The sequence below is a fragment of the Gorilla gorilla genome, chromosome 11, assembly GCF_029281585.2.
Source record: "Gorilla gorilla gorilla isolate KB3781 chromosome 11, NHGRI_mGorGor1-v2.1_pri, whole genome shotgun sequence".
Lineage (NCBI taxonomy): Eukaryota > Metazoa > Chordata > Mammalia > Primates > Hominidae > Gorilla > Gorilla gorilla.
The window spans coordinates 102,235,063-102,254,123 of NC_073235.2; the positions used below are offsets into that span (position 1 = coordinate 102,235,063).

General features: G+C 39.0%; 1 protein-coding gene across 3 annotated transcripts in view; it reads right to left on the bottom strand.

Annotated features, from left to right (window-relative positions):
* FTCDNL1 (formiminotransferase cyclodeaminase N-terminal like) overlaps positions 1-19,061 on the bottom strand; it is a 90,748-nt gene that overhangs the window by 28,542 nt on the left and 43,145 nt on the right. For 2 of the 3 annotated variants that reach the window (XM_055380382.1, XM_055380381.2), the window contains exon 5: positions 65-4,284. The exons of the other annotated variant lie outside the window; for it this stretch is intronic. In XM_055380382.1, coding sequence (XP_055236357.1) covers positions 4,115-4,284 — 170 coding nt within the window. In that variant the 3' untranslated portion in view covers positions 65-4,114. Of the gene's footprint in view, positions 1-64; positions 4,285-19,061 lie in introns of those variants that run through there. 3 annotated transcript variants of the gene reach the window in all.

The following is a 19,061-nucleotide window of genomic DNA, read 5'->3' on the forward strand; positions in this document are numbered from 1 at the left end:
TTATTCCAGACTCTAGAAAAAAAGTGAAAGTTCTTGAATTTATTTTATATTACAGCAATTACACCAAAACCTATGAAAGATGGTAACACAAAAATGAAAAAACAAGCCACAGATTAATCTTACAGTGAATATACTACAAATGCTAAGCAAAACATCAGCAAAATCCCAAAGGAGTAATATGATATAACCAAGAGTAGTTTATTTCGGGAATGCAAGACGGTTGAATGGTAACAAATACATCAACATAATCCCTTACATCAATACATTAAGGGAGAAGAATTATTGAAAATGTTAATAAATGCCAAGATGTTATTTGATATAATTCAGTAGTCATCTCTATTTTAAAAACTTTAAAAATAATAGTAATAGAAGAACACAACTTATAACACAGAATATTTATGAAAAAGCAAGCACATATATTTTCCTAAATGGTAAGCCATCACAACTATCTTAATTAAAATTAGGAACTTAGCAAGTAGGCCCAGTATCTTCATTACTATTTAATATTATCTCTGATTTTTGGAGAAAATTAAATAGCTTGCATAAGAATTGGAAATGAAGATACAAAATTACTTCTTTTCATTGGTAACATGAATCCATGCCCAGGAAGCCCACAAGAAATTCAAGTTTAAAAAATAAAAACCTTTAGAATAAATAAAATTGACAAGGTAGCTGGATATAAGATAAATATCTAAATATCAATATATTTTCTCCATAGAAGTACTTAGAGATGGAAAACAGGAAAATATTATATTTACAGCAGCAACAAATAAAATACTTGGAATAAAGTTTCCAAGAAAGATACAGGACCTGCATAAAGAGGATGGTAACTCTACTGAAGACATAAAATAAGGTCTGGCAAGTGGAATGATATACCAGGTTCTTGGCTGGAATACTTAATTTTATTTAAAAATATCAGTTATATAAATGTAATGTCATTTTGATTAGAATTTTGACAAGGTTTTTGCTTTTATGAAAGCAAAGAGGGTGGGAAGAAAGAATTAGATAATTTTATACTAAAACACTTTTGAAAGACTATGTAAAAAATTAAAATTTCTGTATAGCATAAGACACTTGAAAGGCAAAAGAGACACAGTGGCTATAAGAAAAAAAAATGCGGCTGGGCGCAGTGACTCATGCCTGTAATCCCAGCACTTTGGAAGGTCAAGGTGGGCAGATCACCTGAGGTCGGGAGTTCGAGACCAGCCTGGCCAACATGGTGAAACCCTGTGTCTACTGAAAATACAAAAATTAGCTGGGCATAGTGGTGTGTGCCTATAGTCCCAGCTACTCGGGAGGCTGAGGCAGGAGAATCGCTTGAACCTGGGAGGAGGAGGTTGCAGTGAGCCAAGATCGTGCCACTGCACTCCAGCTTGGGTGACAGAGCGAGACTCTGTCTCAAAAAAAAAAAAAAGTGTCAGAGTTGATATACAAAGGGGTATCTTTGTAATATACAAACAGATCTCACAATTTGATAAGAAAAGGATAAAAATCAAATAAAAATCACATAAATGCCTATTCAAATATATGAATACGCAATTCTTAAATAAATACATTTTTTTGACAAACATATTCTTTAAACATATGCACATTGTCAACCAGCAAATTCACTAATAGTTAGGAAACTGCAAATTAAAGTAACAATGAAATTGTTTTTTCAATTAACAATGAAATTAACTTTACACTTAATTGAGTGGCAAAAATTAAAGAGAATCATATTTAATTCCTACTGCTGGCAGACAAATGGGATAAAGATACAAATACTGCTAGGTATAAATTTGATGTGTTACAGCTCTTTCAAAAGGTAATTTCAATTTCTGTGAAAATTTAAAATATATAATATACTCTTTAACGCTGCAATCTCAACTTCTTAAAACCTATCCCAGAGACATAAAAACACCACTGGCAAGTGTGGACATAGGTATTGTGATATTTATTAAAGCATTATTCATAGAACAAAAAATGGAAGCAAAGTGATTAAATTATGACCCATTTACAACATGAAACATTAAGAAGCCATTAAAAGGAATAAATAGGAACTATTACATATCAATTAATTCAGAACTATTTCCATGAAATCCTGCTTATAAAAATCCTGCTTTATTTTTGTACATGCATATATAGGTCTGTATATAATTGTATGAAAATAGAGGAAAAAATTTAAAAGATATCATTTGTCAACATGGGTCACTGAGAGGGGGAAGAAAAAGGAGAAAAAAGAGATCTGGGAACCCAGCAAAAAGAGAAGGAAAAAGTAACATTTTACTTGAAGAATGTGTAATATAATCAAATTATACATTTAAGTAAAGTTATAAACCTGTATGTGTGTATACAGTTTTTTAAAAACAGAAAAATTTAAACGTCAACTATTAGATTATGATTTAAAAAGCACGCAACTGAATTAAGACCCAGGGGAAAGACAACATCATAAAGCACTACAATTTAGTCACTATGGTAACTTGCAAAGTATTTTTGCAGAGCTGTTCTCACAGCTCCCACACGTACAATCAAAACAAATATGCTAAACACTAAAATTTAAAGAGAATTGGTCATTTTATGTGTTGTATTAACACATTTAATAGTGTCATTGTACATAATATAAAATTTATGTTAAATCCATATAATGTTATGCAGTCAAGGCCATCTATTTTTGTTTACTTTGATAACTGTGTTTCCAAAGGACTAATAGTATAAAGAAAAATTTTTGATGGTGCAGTACAAAGTGATGAGAGAGACTACAAGCAAATACAATGTGCCCCATTCAAATATATATATATGCATATGTGTATATACCTATTTGTATATACTACCGCTATAGTATATACTACATTTGTATATAGTATCACCTTTTATAAATTATTTACATGAGCTAATTTCCATAACAGTACTAAAAGAATTAGCTACATTACCCCCTTTAGAAGAAAATAATATGTAAATAAATAATATAGCATATTTACCACTATGAATTTTGCCTTTTCCTCCGTTTTGCCTTATCCATTCAATTTTACGTGTAAAAAAAAAAAATTACAGTAAATTTTGTTGAAAAGAAAAAGCAAATGGTGGGAGATGAAATTTTGAAAAAATTATTTTTCTATCACTCTTAATGATTCAAATTTCACAAATATTTGAAATATGAAGCCCCAAAGCAATTGTGCAATCAAGTCTCCTAAAGTAGTAGGTGTTTTGGTAAATTTAGAAATAATTGATACTAGATTTTAAAGTACATTGAACGTTATTTCTCACCAGAGATCTCACTTCTATCCAACCAAATCTGCTATACCCTTCCAAAGTCCCTGCCTCATCCTGCAAATATTACGTCCTCCTTTGAGGATCTTTCCCTGACTCTGTCCAGCAGAGGACTTTTTGGCTCTTCCCTTCTGTCCTTACCACTGGTACTATACTTAGGGGGTTGTATATTCTTCTCCCTGCTTGGTTGTGAGCAAACAGGGCAAAACCAAAGTCCAGTCATTTCTGTACCTTTCGTAACTGACTACATACATGCCTACCAACTACCCACTCACGCATCACTTATTTCCCATTCTGTGCTCTTGCCCATGTTACCTCAGTCTTTAATATTCTCACCCGTCTCGCTAATCTGTGTTTCCTGCAAACCTGACAGTATTTCCCTCTGATGACTTCTTATCTCTACAGTCCACTTATTCCCAGCATAGAGATTTATCTCCTCGTGTCTCTGCACTGCTTCCAATTGCTTTCTAATGACTCCATATGTGGAACCTTTGTATCCAAAGCAAGATCCTAAACAGAAACCGTGGGTGCTATTTTTTTAATTTCCAAATATGCTAGTACCAAACATAAGTAATTTAACCATCAATACTGGTTAAATTAAGGAACATATTTTTCCCCTCTAGATTCTCATTGTATTGTCAAATATGTTATTAATGTATAATTTTCTGATTTCTATTTAATGGATAGATTAGGGAGCATATACACAAAAACAATGACCTCAAAATACTTCTGGGAAAGTGGTGAAATGAGTCTCTCTTCATCTCCCCACAAGGACCCAAGTTCCTTCCTCCTACTAGAAACAGCTCTTGATGCTAATTGCTGCTCTTATACATATGGAATTAACATCTCTAACTGCCTGCAAGTATCTTTATACCCAAAGTTCCCTTAGAAACATAATGAGATGAGTGGAAATGGAAATAATACATGAGATCAGAAAAATAATAAAGTAGGTGAGCTGTGAATAAAGGATAAATAATCCAAGGCATAATTCTTGTCTAGTCCTCAACAGAAACCCTCTGAGAGTTAGTTTCATATTTCCTGAGAATAGACGGAGGAGGGGGTCATTACTTGAGAAGCAAGTGAAAGAAACATAAAATATATATGACTACCCATCATCAATAAAGAGTCATAATAAGGCTACCAAAACCAAACTGGAGAACAACAAAGGAATAAAAGTATTTTGAAGTTTGGTGCAGTCCATTTATATAGACATTTTTCCCTTATGAATTTTCACCACAAAATCATCCATTCTTCAAAGCTAACCATGATTTGATCAAGACAATGAAAAATCTAAGATTATTTTTTGACATAGACATTTACATTTTTAAAAAAAGCTGAGTCCCAGTGTAACAATAAATGCATAGCACACATGAGTAAAGAAAATGGCTATCGGATTGATATTCCCCCTTAAACATATGGCATTGACATCAAGAACTCACAACCACCCAGGCCACGACCTAAGACCAGCTGTAATGTGAATCCGCTAAAATGTAGGGAAAATTCCTGTGTTGCATTAAACTTTAGTTTCTTTCCAGAGCTATTATTTTAACAGATACTCATTATACGTGTACTTCACTTCATTATCATTTTTTTCTCCACAAGGTTAGTTCAAAGTGTAGGACCAAAACGTTATAGAAAGAGGTGGCATAAAGAGTAAAAGCTGCATTTCTAATTATCCCAGCTGAAGATCACTTTTCCATATGTTGATGTTCAAATGAGTCAGCACCCTAGTGGACTCTGATGTGTCTTAGATGGATAGACATACTCTAAATTTCATCATTGAAAATACAGATACCTTGAAATTTTATAATTCTGGATGAATAGTAATGGATATTAATCTTATTAATCCTATCTATTTGAGTACACACTGGTGGAAAATTTAAGAGCCAGAAAATTTTTAATATATTTCCAATGCTCCTGAAAGGAACTGGGTGGTTTTTATTCAAAATAGTGGGCTGGCAATATTTGCATAGAAGAACCAGCATTCCTACACAAAAGTTTAAAAATATAAAAGCATTGTGGCCAAAGCAAATATTTCTCACTTGAAGGAATAATGGAGTGATGGATTTTGCGGATCAGTGGCCCAAAGATTCCAAATGTACTAGCTAATAACCACGTTTCTACTTCTCTATGGTACAAAACCTTGCATCTTTCAGTGAATCCAATCAAAGGCTGGTAGCCATTTGTTATTCTGACTTTTCCTGGAGAACAACTCAGCCATTCTCATTAAATTAAGAACATTAACATTTGTCACATTCTGAGGATATTTTAATAATAATGCATTCATGGCCAGGTGCGGTGGCTCATGCCTGTAATCCCAACACTTTGGGAGGCTAAGGCAAGTGGATCACTTGAGTCCAGGAGTTTGAGACCAGCCTGAGCAACATAGTGAAACCTCATGTCTACAAAAAATACAAAAAATTAGCTGGGCATGGTGGCACGCAACTATAGTCCCAGCTACTTGGGAGGCTGAGATGGGAGAATTGCTTGAGCCAGTGAGGCAGAGGTTGCAGTGACCCAAGATCATGCCACTGCACTCCAGTCCAGCCTGGGTGACAGAGTGAGACCCTGTCTCAAATACTACTATTACTACTACTAATAATAACAATGCATTCATGTTGTTGTCCTCCCAGGCACCTTACCCTCTTGAAGAGGCAACAACATGTAGGGACTTTGGAGTCAGACTGACCCAAGGTCAGATTCTGGCTCCATCATTCAAAGCCATGTGGGCCTGAGAAAGTCACTTAACTTCAGTTAAGCATTAGTTTCCCTATTAGAGAAAAGGAAATAATAAAAATTTGACTTGGACTGCTGCAAAATGCCCAACCCAATGCCTGACATACAAGGCACTCAATAAGTGGTAGCTGATAAAATTACTTTTCCAATATGGCACCGACTGGAGAATAAGAGACCCTTTGACCTGAGTAATCTTGTAATTTGTCTTTTACCCACTTGTTAGGCTAGATCAGACGTGATGGCTGAATACGGGGTGGCTAGAGAGAGGAGTTATTGCAGGTTTCTTCCAGCTGAGCCTCGATACCTCACTTTCCTCCCAATACAAACACGTGGTTCTTTCTTTCTCTCTGCTCAGAGGGCATCTTATTAACGAGGGCTTTCCTGAACACCTTACAAAAACGTCCTCCTTATTCTTCTTTATATTTCTACATGGTACTTACATCATATGAACATTTTTCCATTTCTTTTTATTTGTAAACTGCCTGTCTCCTGCCACTAGAAAGCAAGCTCCCTAAGGGCAGGGACTTCGTCTTATTCACAGCTCTGTTTCTTATAACCTGAGTGGCACACGGTAGATCAACAAATATTTATTAAATAAGTAATTTTCTCAAAATAATAAACTGTTTCCTGCCAGGCAGTGATCTGGAAACACCAGAAGGCTGGCACTTCTTCCAAAACTCCTAGTGGATCTCATTCAAGGAGCAGGGGGGCCCTCTGTGCTGACCTCCAAGCTGAAAATGGCAATGGAGATTTGAGAAATGTTTGTCTTTCTGATCTGTCAATGTACTGTTTATATCTCATTGTCATCCATATTTCCTTTTCTTGTCTCGGTAAATGCTATTATCTGTCTTAATTTCAAGCTCTTAGGTAAAAGCACTATGTCTATAACATTTTCTGCCACCACCAAGTTTTAGATACTTAGTACATGCTGAGGGGTGATGATTTTTGCTATGTGGAAAGGATAGCATGCTCTTAATTTTGGCCTCAGAGACAATCTTTACATTCTAGAAATGATATAAAACAGATTGGGAGATACCAACTATGTCTTCTAGAGATATATGTTATTGAAAAAAATACAATAGAACATGCAGAAGTGATTCTGATTTTAAAATTTTAAACAGAATTAAAAACAAGGTTTTACTTTTTTGTTACTGTTGCTTAAAAATTTTGTGCAAGTTTATCACAGTGACAACAAAACAATGAATAATGCCAGAATAATTCAAGAAAAAGCAGAATTTTACCTGAGTTATTTAGAATAGTTGCTCCAAATTGCTATCTTCCTATGTATCATATTAAGTAATGAACTTTAAAATATTGATAGCCATCAAAATACACACATCCAATGGACTTATCCTCAACTGAAGCATATTTCTCTAGCAAACAGTACTGTCACTGAAGTCAAAAATATGTGAACTGTAATTATAACACTCACAAATTGTATACCACTTTAAATTAACTTTATTGAATTACAATTAAGAGACTATTGACCTTTCAGATGTTGAGTGCACTTGGTTTTAACTTTAAACAATCAACTGTAGGCCAGTCATTTCTTCAAGTCGATGTCCAGATTTTAAAGGATAATTGAAGATTCTGAATCACATACTCATAAGCTGATTAATTGTGACTGACACAGTCCCTGCTGCTAAAGTCTGGATCAATGGCAAATTTACTCATATTACAAAATTTGCTCATGCAGTGGTTTCCTTTTGTTAAGTAGTATCTTTAAAAAAAAATTCCCATACAATCTACACCAAAATGTCCTTTCTGGCTCAGAAAACAAGTAGTAAATATTTAATAGTCTTTTAAACATGTGTAACCCTTTACAAAGTAAACTGTATTAAGTTGTAGGACTATATGCCTTAAGCCCTCATTGACCAACTCTAAACTGTGAGATCCAAATGTCGGCAGTCAAAAATCTCTCCTTTGCAGCTTCTCAAGGAACTGACCACTAAATAACCCAGAAAAAAAGTAAAACATAAAAGAATCCCACCTTTTATATGATCAAATAGTAGAAACACCACCATAATTACAGCAATAGAGCATTATTGACATGTAGTATGGATGCTTATAAGCGATAGCAATCATTTCTAATGAGAAATACAGTATAATATTGAATAGTTATAAAGATACACTTTCAATTTCATTTTCAATCTATGTTCATTAGCAACAGTGGAGGCTAAATCTTATTTAAGTAGAAATGAATTTCAATATGCAGAATGAATGAATCCATTTATGCAGCAGGTGAAATTCCACGAGATAAACATATATTTATTCTAAGTAAGCAGAAAGCTACATATTACACTGTCTGGGTAGAAATACCTGAAATTTCATGCGTTTGAGTGCCTTAATTCTTTTTTTATTTACAAAAAAGTCACACACCCAAAATGCTATTTTAAAATCAAAGAAATCTGTTCTGAATCTCATTTTACTATTTAATAGAGCAGCTGAAAAATGACTTAAAGATGTGGCCATATGGTGTGAAAATCCAGAATCAAGGAAAGAATGAGATACTGTAAACATGTAAAAAGCAATAAAAGGAGGCAACTCTAAGCTCAGTTAATGAAAAGCTGATGATGGAGACTGTCTTTTATTGATTACATTTGAGGACACTGACTCACTGGTGTTTTCCAAAACATAAATTCTGCATTTCAAGTGTTTGAGAGATTCAGCTAAGTCTCTTTCCCTCAGCCTGGAATTGTTTGCACAGAAAGACTCCATAGAATAAATTACTGAACCTTCCAGCACAGCTCAATTAACTGAATGAAGCCGGGAGAGAAAAGCTCCAATCTGGTAGCCACAGAACAGAACCTGGCATCGTTTTTGCTTAAAGAGTTTACAAGTAGATCATGGGGCATTTAAAAGACAGCCTGAATTTAAGAGTAAAGACAATAGGAAGAGGCATGAGGAGCTCCAACTCACACTTTTTCCCACTGGCGTTTCTGCAGGAAGTAAGTCAGGTGTTTGCATTCTCGAGTCATCTGATGTCTGTCTTTGTGAGGAATTCTGGTGTCTCTACCCTCTTTCCCCAGCCTCACACATAAGTTGAGCCAGACTTTCTGTTCCCTAGAAGTTCAGAACAGCTTTTTCCTTTAACTGTCCCTTATAAATGTAACTCAACTTGATGCAACAGAACCTGAAGTCACTTGATAAATTATTAAACCATCTATACCTAGAGAGTTATCTAGTTCTGACTCAACACCAGGGCTTGGAATTCAGCTATTGGTACATTAATTTATTTAGCAAAGGTTTTCTGAGACCAGGTATTGGAATTACCAAGTGGAATAAAACAGCCCGGTTCTCAAAGATCTCAGTCTAGTGAGAAAAACACCCTGGCAAACAAAAGTTATAATAAATGAGTTAAATACCCCAGCCAAAGTGCATAAAGTTTTCAGAAGGAGCTTCCAAACTGGGAAAGTGCTACAGGTCCTGTGGAGGTACAGTTCACCTACGTCCTCAGAGCAATTTTAGATTTCACTTCATGGGACACATGAGGATGAGCTCAAGGCATCTGAGACATTTCCCTCACTTCCTTGAAAGAGTAGCATGACCCTTCTTCTCATCCATCCCTTCCTCTTCATTCCACCACGTGAGCGGCAGAGAGAGATCAGAAGGGCCCTGAGGTTGACTTTCAGAACAAGAAAGGTAGACTCTCTCTCCCCTTGGTTCTCCCAAACCACTTGGTGACAAGACAACAATGAGCAGGAATCATGCTAACAATCTTACGGATTGCTTACACATCAACTACTGACTGTTGCCCTCAACCATACATAATCCCACAGCCAAATAAGTCAATAGCTGTGGAAGTCGGGAAAACCACAATGTAAATGCTGAAAGCCCCACATTGTACCAATGGCGTTTTCTTACAAATAGATGACATCCTCATCAGTAGCAAGTGTTGAAAACACAAGGAATGCCTGAAGAATGGGAGGGGGGTGAGTCTGTGAGCAAATCTTGTGGAAAGAAGAGAGATATTTGTAACAGCTGAGAGGAAATCCTGACACACCAGCCTCCAAAATCACTAGGCCGCCTTTCAGCCCAGGGTTCCCTCCTGCCTGGGGAATTTGGCCCCTTTCCAATGGCAGTGCCCTCATGTGCTACACTGAAAATAAAACAAAGGATGCCATTCATCATATTTTTCAACAACTGGTTTCTTTTCTTAGTTTGAAAGAAAAACTTGGCAATCGTAAAGCTGAGTTTTTTATTTTTATATATTTTCTTCTTCGTGTCAAAATAAACTGGAAAAGAAAAAAAATAGCCCAATGGTAAGAAAAGGAAAATACACAAAATCCTTCAGAGCTTAGTTGGCCACACACTGCCACTCGACTGACACCAAACCGTGGAACGCATCTCTCTCAAGTTCTCCCAGCCCAAAGAGCCGGCTGCCTTCTGCTTCTGTAGATGTGGCTACTTAGAGAAATTCAAATAGGCTCCCAGTGTCAACTATGCTGCATATTTACTTTAATCAAAGTGACGTTTCCCAGATGGTGTCATCCAGAAAACCTCATCCGAAGTGAAGAGTACAAGAGAATTTAGCAGCTCATTCCAGGGAAAACTGAACACAGGTGCTCTCCCATTTTAAGATGACTCAGTTTACAAAAATATAAAACTATGTAACAGATACCCTTTTGGCATGAATATCCCACCCCCATAGATATCTGGTACCTGAAATTGGTACCAGGCAATCCATATGAAGGTGTGAATGTATAAATGATAACATCTCTACATTATCAGCTGCACAACCCTAATACTCTTGGGTGTTAATTCTGAACCTGAATGTTTTGCCATTCCCAGACCCTTCCTTTGCTGAGCAGAAGGAAAGGTGAGAAAGAAAGTGCTTGAGGCAAGAAGCTGCTCTAAGGTGCCTCTGAAAATTAGTAGATCTAAATGCATTATTCACTGAATACCCAGAGTTTCCACGCTGTAGGTAAAACAGACAGCTTCCTCCATGGAGGTTACAGGATAATCACTTTCTAATCACAGTATAATAAAACACTGTGATTATATAATACTCACAGTATAATCACTTTAGTAATTAGTTAATTGTGATGTGAGCTAGGAAAGAAAGGACAGGCATAACGGAGCATGTAACCTACCCTGGTGATCTTAGGAGACTTTTCTGAGGAAATGACATTGTCACTCTAGGAACTGGAGAGCAAAGGGTAAAAGAATAGACTTCAGAAAGGACAAACCTATACAGAAACCTGGTCCTGCAACTTACGAGATATATGACCTCAAGGAAGTTACTTAACTTCTCTGAGCCTCCGTTTCTGTACCTGTAGAGTGGGAATAATACTGCTCTCAGAGGGCTGTTGTGAGAATTAAATAAAGTAATAGATGTGCCAAATGCTTGGCATGTATTCAGCACATGGCCAGGTCCAGGTCCTGTGAAGCCGGAAGCTTACACCATTTTGAGTACCATCATTAAAAAATAACCCAAAAATAGGTTTGTAAGTGAATTTAGAATGAGAAAATAAATTACAACAAACTATACATTTTTAACTATAATTATTGTGAATTCCAGAAAAATAACATATTCTTATTATCTGTATAGTGCTATACATGTTTTCCACATTTTTATGGCTACTCTTGTCACCTATGCAAATGATAGTAATCTGTCATTTTATATAAACAGAATATAAAATAACTCATTCCTTTATTTAGAATGGTTGACAGAAATGTGTTTTTAATCATTAATGTTTGGGATACAACTTTCCCAACAGGCAAATTCCCATGGGACATACTTGTTCTTGATAGCTATATCACAGATTTGTTCCTCTAGAAACAGAAATTCTGATCAATTCTGTTTCCTATGATTATCACAAAAAATGAAATAATCTGGTGTCCTTATAATTGTACATACTACATCAACATATACATAAGTGCAGCTACAGCTTCTGTATTGGATGGACATTATTAAAAACCACATCCTTTGCTTACAACCTTGTGCTGCCAATAACTAGAAAGATTTTGCACAGATTAGCTTCTGGCTCCGTAGCTTTTGATCCTCGTTTTTCCTCCACTTCTTACATACTTCTGATGCTGGGCACCAGAGGACACACTCACCTGTGATGGTCCTCTGGCCCTGCTTTGTGAGTCACAGCACTGAGTGAGCCATCACAGAGGGCAAGAGGAGTAGTCCTGGGAGCCGTTCCCACACTGGAAGAGCTGGTAATGACTTCACTACACACGGATGTGACTAGGAACCACACAAATATTCACAACTCAACTTCTCCTTTATCTGAGTCCAAAAATGTCCAGAGCCACTCCCAGAACCAGCCATATAACTCACGGGGCCCAGTGCAAAATGAAAATATGGGTCCCTGCTGGGGGCAGTGGCTCACGCCTCTAATCTCAGCACTTTGGGAGGCCCAAGCAGGTAGATTTCTTGAGCTCAGGAGTTCGAGACCAGCCTGGGCAACATGGTGAGACTCCGTCTCTATCAAAAATAAAAAGTAAAAAAAATAGCCAGGTGTGTGGTGGTACTTGCCTGTGGTCCCACCTATTCTGGAGGCTGAGGTGGGAGGATCACTTGAGCCTGGGGATGGAGGTTGCAGTGAGCCAAGATCATGCCACTGCACTCCAGCCTGGGTAACAGAGTGACATTGTGTCTCAAAAAAAAAGGAATAGGCCGGGCACGGTGGCTCACGCCTGTAATCCCAGCACTTTGTGGGGCTGAGGTGGGCAGATCACAAGGTCAGGAGACTGAGACCACCGTGAAACCCCGTCTGTATTAAAAATACAAAAAATTAGCCAGGCGTAGTGGCGGGTGCCTGTAGTCCCAGCTATTCAGGAGGCTGAGGCAGGACAATGGCATGAACCCGGAAGGCGGAGCTTGCAGTGAGCCGAGATCGCGCCACTGCACTCCAGCCTGGGCGACAGAGCGAGACTCCGTCTCAAAAAAAAAAAAAAAGGAATAAGAAAAAAATTATTCAGAATTTCCTGACAGTAACAGCAGAACATTGAACCAAGCATAGGACCCTGTGCTATTGCACAGGTTGCAAGCTCATGAAGCCAGTACTAGCTGCTCCGCTGCCACTCATCATGAAAGGACATATAACAAAGAAATAGAGGTGGGAAGAGACAGCAGTTTCAACAGATTGTGCCTAAAATATCTAACTTGTGTACATTTTTCAAAATCATACAACCATGTAAGCATATTACTAGGGCCTGTGAACATATTACCGAGGCCTTACTAGGTCTCCATACAAGTGAGGGCACCTACATCTTATGTATCACTAGGATAATGATAAATCTGCTCCTGCTGAAATGCAGTAGGAGCTCAATAAATATTTATGAATGAAGCTTCATCCTCAGGGACTTTACAGTCTAGCCAGCAAAACAAACAACATCAATAAAACCCTGTAACAAGTCAATGTGTCAAGTCCATAAACTAAAATTGCATAAAATGTAGGGATGTGAATTAAAAGTAAAAGAAATGACCAGGTGACTCTGCATGGTTAGCCAGCCGGGAGTTCTGGAGCATTGGCCGCACAATCCACATCCATCCTGGTTCTAGCAGCAGTGTTGGCCTCGCCTGGTGGCAATTTTCCTCCCTGATTTAAATCCTGATGGGGACTACTCTGGGTCCTATGGCTGACTTGGCTATTTCAAGATAGTGGGAGTGATTTCAGGCATCTCCCAATGAGTTGGAGCAAGTTTGTGGCCCAACTCAGAGAAATTCATCTGGGAGAAATCTGGCGATGTGCAGTTCATCCTCCACTTCCCCACCTGATGAGAAAGGGTTGTGCCCAGCAGCACAAAATGCACAGTCCTACAGAGGAGGCGCTGACAGTCCAGGGGAGGAAGTCACAAAACTAGAAACTAATAGTTCTTTCAGGTACAAAAAGGAATAAATGGGCAAGAACTCAGAATATGATAATAGAGTAAAAGACAGAGTTTGGGAGGCTGAGGTAGGAAGATCATTTGAGCTCAGGAATTCAAGACCAGCCTGGGCAACAGAGTGAGAATTCATCCCTACTAAAAATAAAAAGAAATAAAAAAATTAGCCAGCTGTGGTGGTGTGCACCTGTAACCCCAGCTACTCAGGAGGCTGAGGTGCAAAGATTATTTGAGCCTGGGAGATTGAGGCTGCAGTGAGCCATGATCATGCCACTGCACTCCAGCCTGGGTGATGGAGGAAGACCGTCTCAAAAAAAAAAAAAAAAAAAAAAAAAGATCTGGAAGAAATTTTAAATGAGGAAAGAGTACAGAAGTATTGGAGAGAGGCCTAAGATCTGGAAGAAGTCTCAGGATCCTGAGTGGACCATCCTATAAAACTGCCATAGAGGGGTGAGTCAACTAACTGGATGTACAATTTCGAACTGGAACACAACAAACTAGAGGTGAAGGCCCATCAGGCCTAGGAAGAGAGGCCTGGAGATCTGAGAATGTGGGTCCAAGGTTATTGTTGTTTTGTTTTGTTTTGGTTTGGTTTTGTTTGTTGAGACAGGGTCTCACTCTGTCACTGAGGATAGAATGGCAAAATTATGTCTCACTGCAGCCTTGATCTCTCAGGCTCAAACGATCCTCGCTTCTCAGCCTCCTGAGTAGCTGGGACTACAAGCGTGTATCACCACGCCTGGCTAATTTTTTATTTTTAGAAGAGACAAAGGCTCACTATGTTGCCCAGGCTGGTCTTGAACTCCTGAGCTCAAGTGATCTTCCTGCCTGGGCCTCCTGAATTGCTGGGATTACAGGCATGAGCCACCATGCCCAGCCCAAGGGGTACTGTTTAGGGTTAGGGCAGTGGTATAAACCTACAGGTATGGGATATGGTAGGAGGAGGTTCCTGGTTGACCCAATAGGCTAAGAGCACTTAGGGAATTTTATTACTTTAGTCACCTGCTCCAGAGGGTTGTTGTGAAAATCATGTAATAACTAATACTTAGTTGGTACTCAGTAAAAGATAGCTACAAATAATGATGCCAAAAGGGTTCACTCAAGACTTCTTTTCCCATATCTTGCTATTTTATCTTCCTTTTATCTTTGTGAAATAACAAAGTGGATATCATGAAGATGAACTACTAAAAAGAATTTTGGGATAGACACAGATTAATATTAATCAGTTACCGAAAATCCTTTATATGTACTAGAAACAATATAGTTTTGTAACAATGGATCCTAGCTAAACTACATCCATATAATTACTTTTTTCAAAGCAGTTAGTCTTCATGGAGATACAGGTACCTAAGAAGTTAGGAAATTGACTGGCTTCAGACGGGGCTTCCTGAGAAAAAGTTAATAGCGTGGTACCCAGAGGTTTGGGAAAGGCGTTTGGCTGGGGGCCTACCGCCAGATAAAAAGCATTATCTACATGGCAGGTAAAGATGGCTATACAAGGAAAGACAAGTAACTATTGTAAGATTCAAAAGACTTTACTTTTTTAAATTATATAATTACATTAGTTTATATTTTAAATGATGGAATATGCTACTACGCAAAAGACATCCTTTGGAAAACCTGGCCCAGTGCTTTCCATGGCATTTCCCACCCTCACCTCAGACTCCCTACTGGTGGAAAAAATAGCACGAATGCCAAAGGGAACTGCGAATTTGACAAGAAGAAGACAGTGAGATAAGAGAATAATGTGCGAATGAGAAGAAAAGGAGAGTAACCATGAGTGGGCTGTTTGTGTTAGGAGCTATGTTCACAAAGAATATTTTCTGCCTTCTCCTTTCCCTCTCCATTTCCCCCAGTCCCATTGGGTCTGCTGATGTTTGTTTCTGACAGAAGCCAGTCTGAACCCAATCAGGAAAACAGAAACCACACTAAGCATTTCAAAAGAGATCACAAAAAAAATTGTCAACAGTTGTTGAACTTAAAAAGCAAAACAGAGAACAAGGGATCACAGAGCTGTAACTGCAGGCAGCACCACTCACTACGGCAGGGGTCCTCAGAGCCTAGAAGCTGAAAGGAGAGGCCCTGCAGAGCTGGGGCTCAGGCGTCTGAGGAAGGTGGCACTGCCCAGCTGATGCTGGGGCTTCTGAGGAGTGCAACAAGGCAAGCTCTGAAAAGTGTTGGGGGGTGGGGAGAAAGAACAGCTGGAGCCCGGAACTAAGAGCCACTGCCAAGGTGAAGAGTCACTGCTGAAGTGGGGCTTCTAGAAACAGGAGGTCAAAAGGAAGGAGCAATCCCTCACCATCCTCCACCCCTGCAGCCTCCCCAGTCCAGGACCCCATATTGGCAGAGCCTAATAGGGAACTGGCTGGCAAAGAAGAAATGTGGTTTGCAGAGTCCCAGGATCAGAAAGTAGAGTATGGGACCAGGTGCAGTGACTCATGACTGTAATCCCAGAACTTTGGGAGGCCAAGGCGGGAGGACTGCTTGAGCTCAGTTTAAGACCAGCCTGGGCAACATATCGAGGTCCTGTGTCTACTAAACATAAAAATGAAACAAACTGGCTGGGCGCAGTAGCTCATACCTGTAATCCCAGTACTTTGGGAGGCCGGGGCAGGCGGATCACTTGAGGTCAGGAGTTCGAGACCAGCCTGACCAACATGGTGAAACCCCGTCTCTACCAAAAATACAAAAAATTAGCTGGGTATGACAGCGTGCGCCTGTAATCCCAGCTACTCCAGAGGCTGAGGCAGCAGAATCGCTTGAACCCAAGAGACGAAGGTTGCAGTGAGCTGAGATCATGCCACTGCACTCCATCCTGGGCAACAGAGTGAGACTCTGTCTCAAAAAATAAAATAAAATAAAATAAAAAAATTATTAGCCAGGTGTAGTGGTGTGCACCTGTAGTCCCAGCTACTTGGGTGGCTGAGATGGGAGGATCACTTCAGCCTGGGACGTCAAGGCTGCAGAGAGCCATGATCATGCCACTGCACTCCAGCCTGGGTAACAAAGCAAGACCTTGTCTTGAAAAAAAAAAAAAAAGTATATGGAAGGATGAATGCGGAGCTGAGAGATAATAGGTTAACACCCACACTAAAAATGTAGAAAGAAATTAGTCCCATGTTTAGGTCTTTATCTCACATCTTAATTCACAATACGCTAATTTGCCTCACAATACTGCAAATAGGAACAAAAGAAGTGGCACAGTAATCCAAAGGCAGTCTGAGTTCAACCAGAGCCCTGCTCACCAGGACATTTTATTACACATTGGAGAAGCATTCTAAGAGATTGCTGAGGGTGTTCTAATTGTTTTATCTATGAAAAATGGGCTCCTTGGAGGCCATGTGCAGGCTCGCTTAAAACAATAAGCTTTCCTAACCCCCCAAGCACAACATACTTCGGGAGCATGGTCTGGATGCTTATCAAACAAGTTCCTGGGCTGTTCTCTGAAGTTTCTGGGCAAGTACAAACAACAGAGTCAAATAAATGCCTTTAAAAGCAAGGCAGTGGAGCACGTACCCTGTCAGTGAGATCCTCATATTCCCACAGAATAAACAGTAACATGAGAATATTTATACGAAACAAAACTGTATATCAAGCCTGCTTTGGCTCAGCCAGGGGGAATGATAAATTCCTTGCAGATCTCTCACAGAGTGGTCCTTTGTTGACCACGGACGCCACTTCCAAGACAGTACAAACCAATTACAGAGCAAGGCTTTTCATTATGTCAAGAAATGAAAATATTACCTCCCTTTTGTTTTATTTCAGTTATATTTTACTTACTCCCCTCTCCCAATGTTTAAATACTTTTAATTTATCGTGAGTCAAGCCCCAATTTAGGCTGGAAACCAATGACAACTCCCCCTCTCCCCCGCACCCCACACACAAAACCTTATCACCTCATAGCCTAGCTTGTTGCTTTCCTTATCCCTCTTTTAAGAAACTAAAAGTTAAAGTTTAAAGTTGGGTAGAATAAAAACACAAAGGGGCTGATAGAAAGTAAAGTCTATTTGTTCACATCAATTTTGGCCTCTTCACAGTTGGTGAAAGGAGGGAGGGTAAATATCAACTATGAAGCACATATTCCATACATTGTCCACCTTGTAGTAAGATTTAAAAAACAAATACTGATGAAACATTGGCACAAACTGTGGGGCTGCTTCTAAGAGGCCAATCTGAGAAAAGCTGCGTATGAGTCGGGGTATTTGTTAGCTCATTTTGTCAGGTTTTCTCAAGCCAATGGGATCATCCTTCTTAGTTATTATAGATGCATCCCAGTGACTTATGCCAGTTCCTGCAGAGGAAGAGCTGGTGATAGTGTACCCATCCACCAGAACACCTTCCGCAATTTACAGCTGGTTCAGATTTTCTAAAAGGCAGAAGGGGAACAGAGAAAGAAAAGACAAATTCAAATATGAATGAGAAGTAAGAGGTGTGTCTGTGCTTGTTTTAAAAATTATTTATTGGCCAGGCATGGTGGCTTACACCTGTAATCCCAGTACTTTGGGGGCCCGAGGTGGGCAGATCACCTGAGCTCAGGAGTTCAAGACCAGCCTGGGCAAGATGGTGAAACCCTGTTTCTACTGGAAAAAAAAAAAAATAGCTGAGTGTGATGATGTGCACCTGTAATCCCAGCTACTCAGGAGGCTGAGGTAGGAGAGTCCCTTGAACCTGGGAGGTGGAGGTTGAAGTGAGCCAAGATTGTGCCACTGCACTCCAACCTGGGTAACAGAATGAGACTCTATCTCAGAAAAAGAAAATTATTTATTTATAATAAAAATGTAAATTTTTGCTTTTTAATGGATAGCTGGATCAAAGGCCACATTTAATCAACTTTATTTTAAACCATTAACTAAACCTCATCTGGAGCACTACAGTCCATCATAATAGATTTTAAAAGGGAAAAATAGGTCATACATATTTGTATCTATTAGTAGATAACAGAAATTTGCCAACATTTTATTTAGAACATATGGATGATCTGGTTTGGATCAATGTCTCCACCCATATCTCATGTTCAAAAGTAATACCCAGTGTTGGAGGTGGGGCCTGGTGAAAGGTGACTGAATCATCGGGGGTGCATTTCTCATGAATGGTTTAGTACCATCCTCTTGGTACCCTCCTCATGACAGTGAGTGAGTTCTTGTGAGATCTGGTCATTTAGAAGTAGGTAGCACCTCCCCACCAGCTCTCTTGCTCCTTCTCTGGCCATGTGACATAACTGCTCCCCCTTCCCCTTCCAC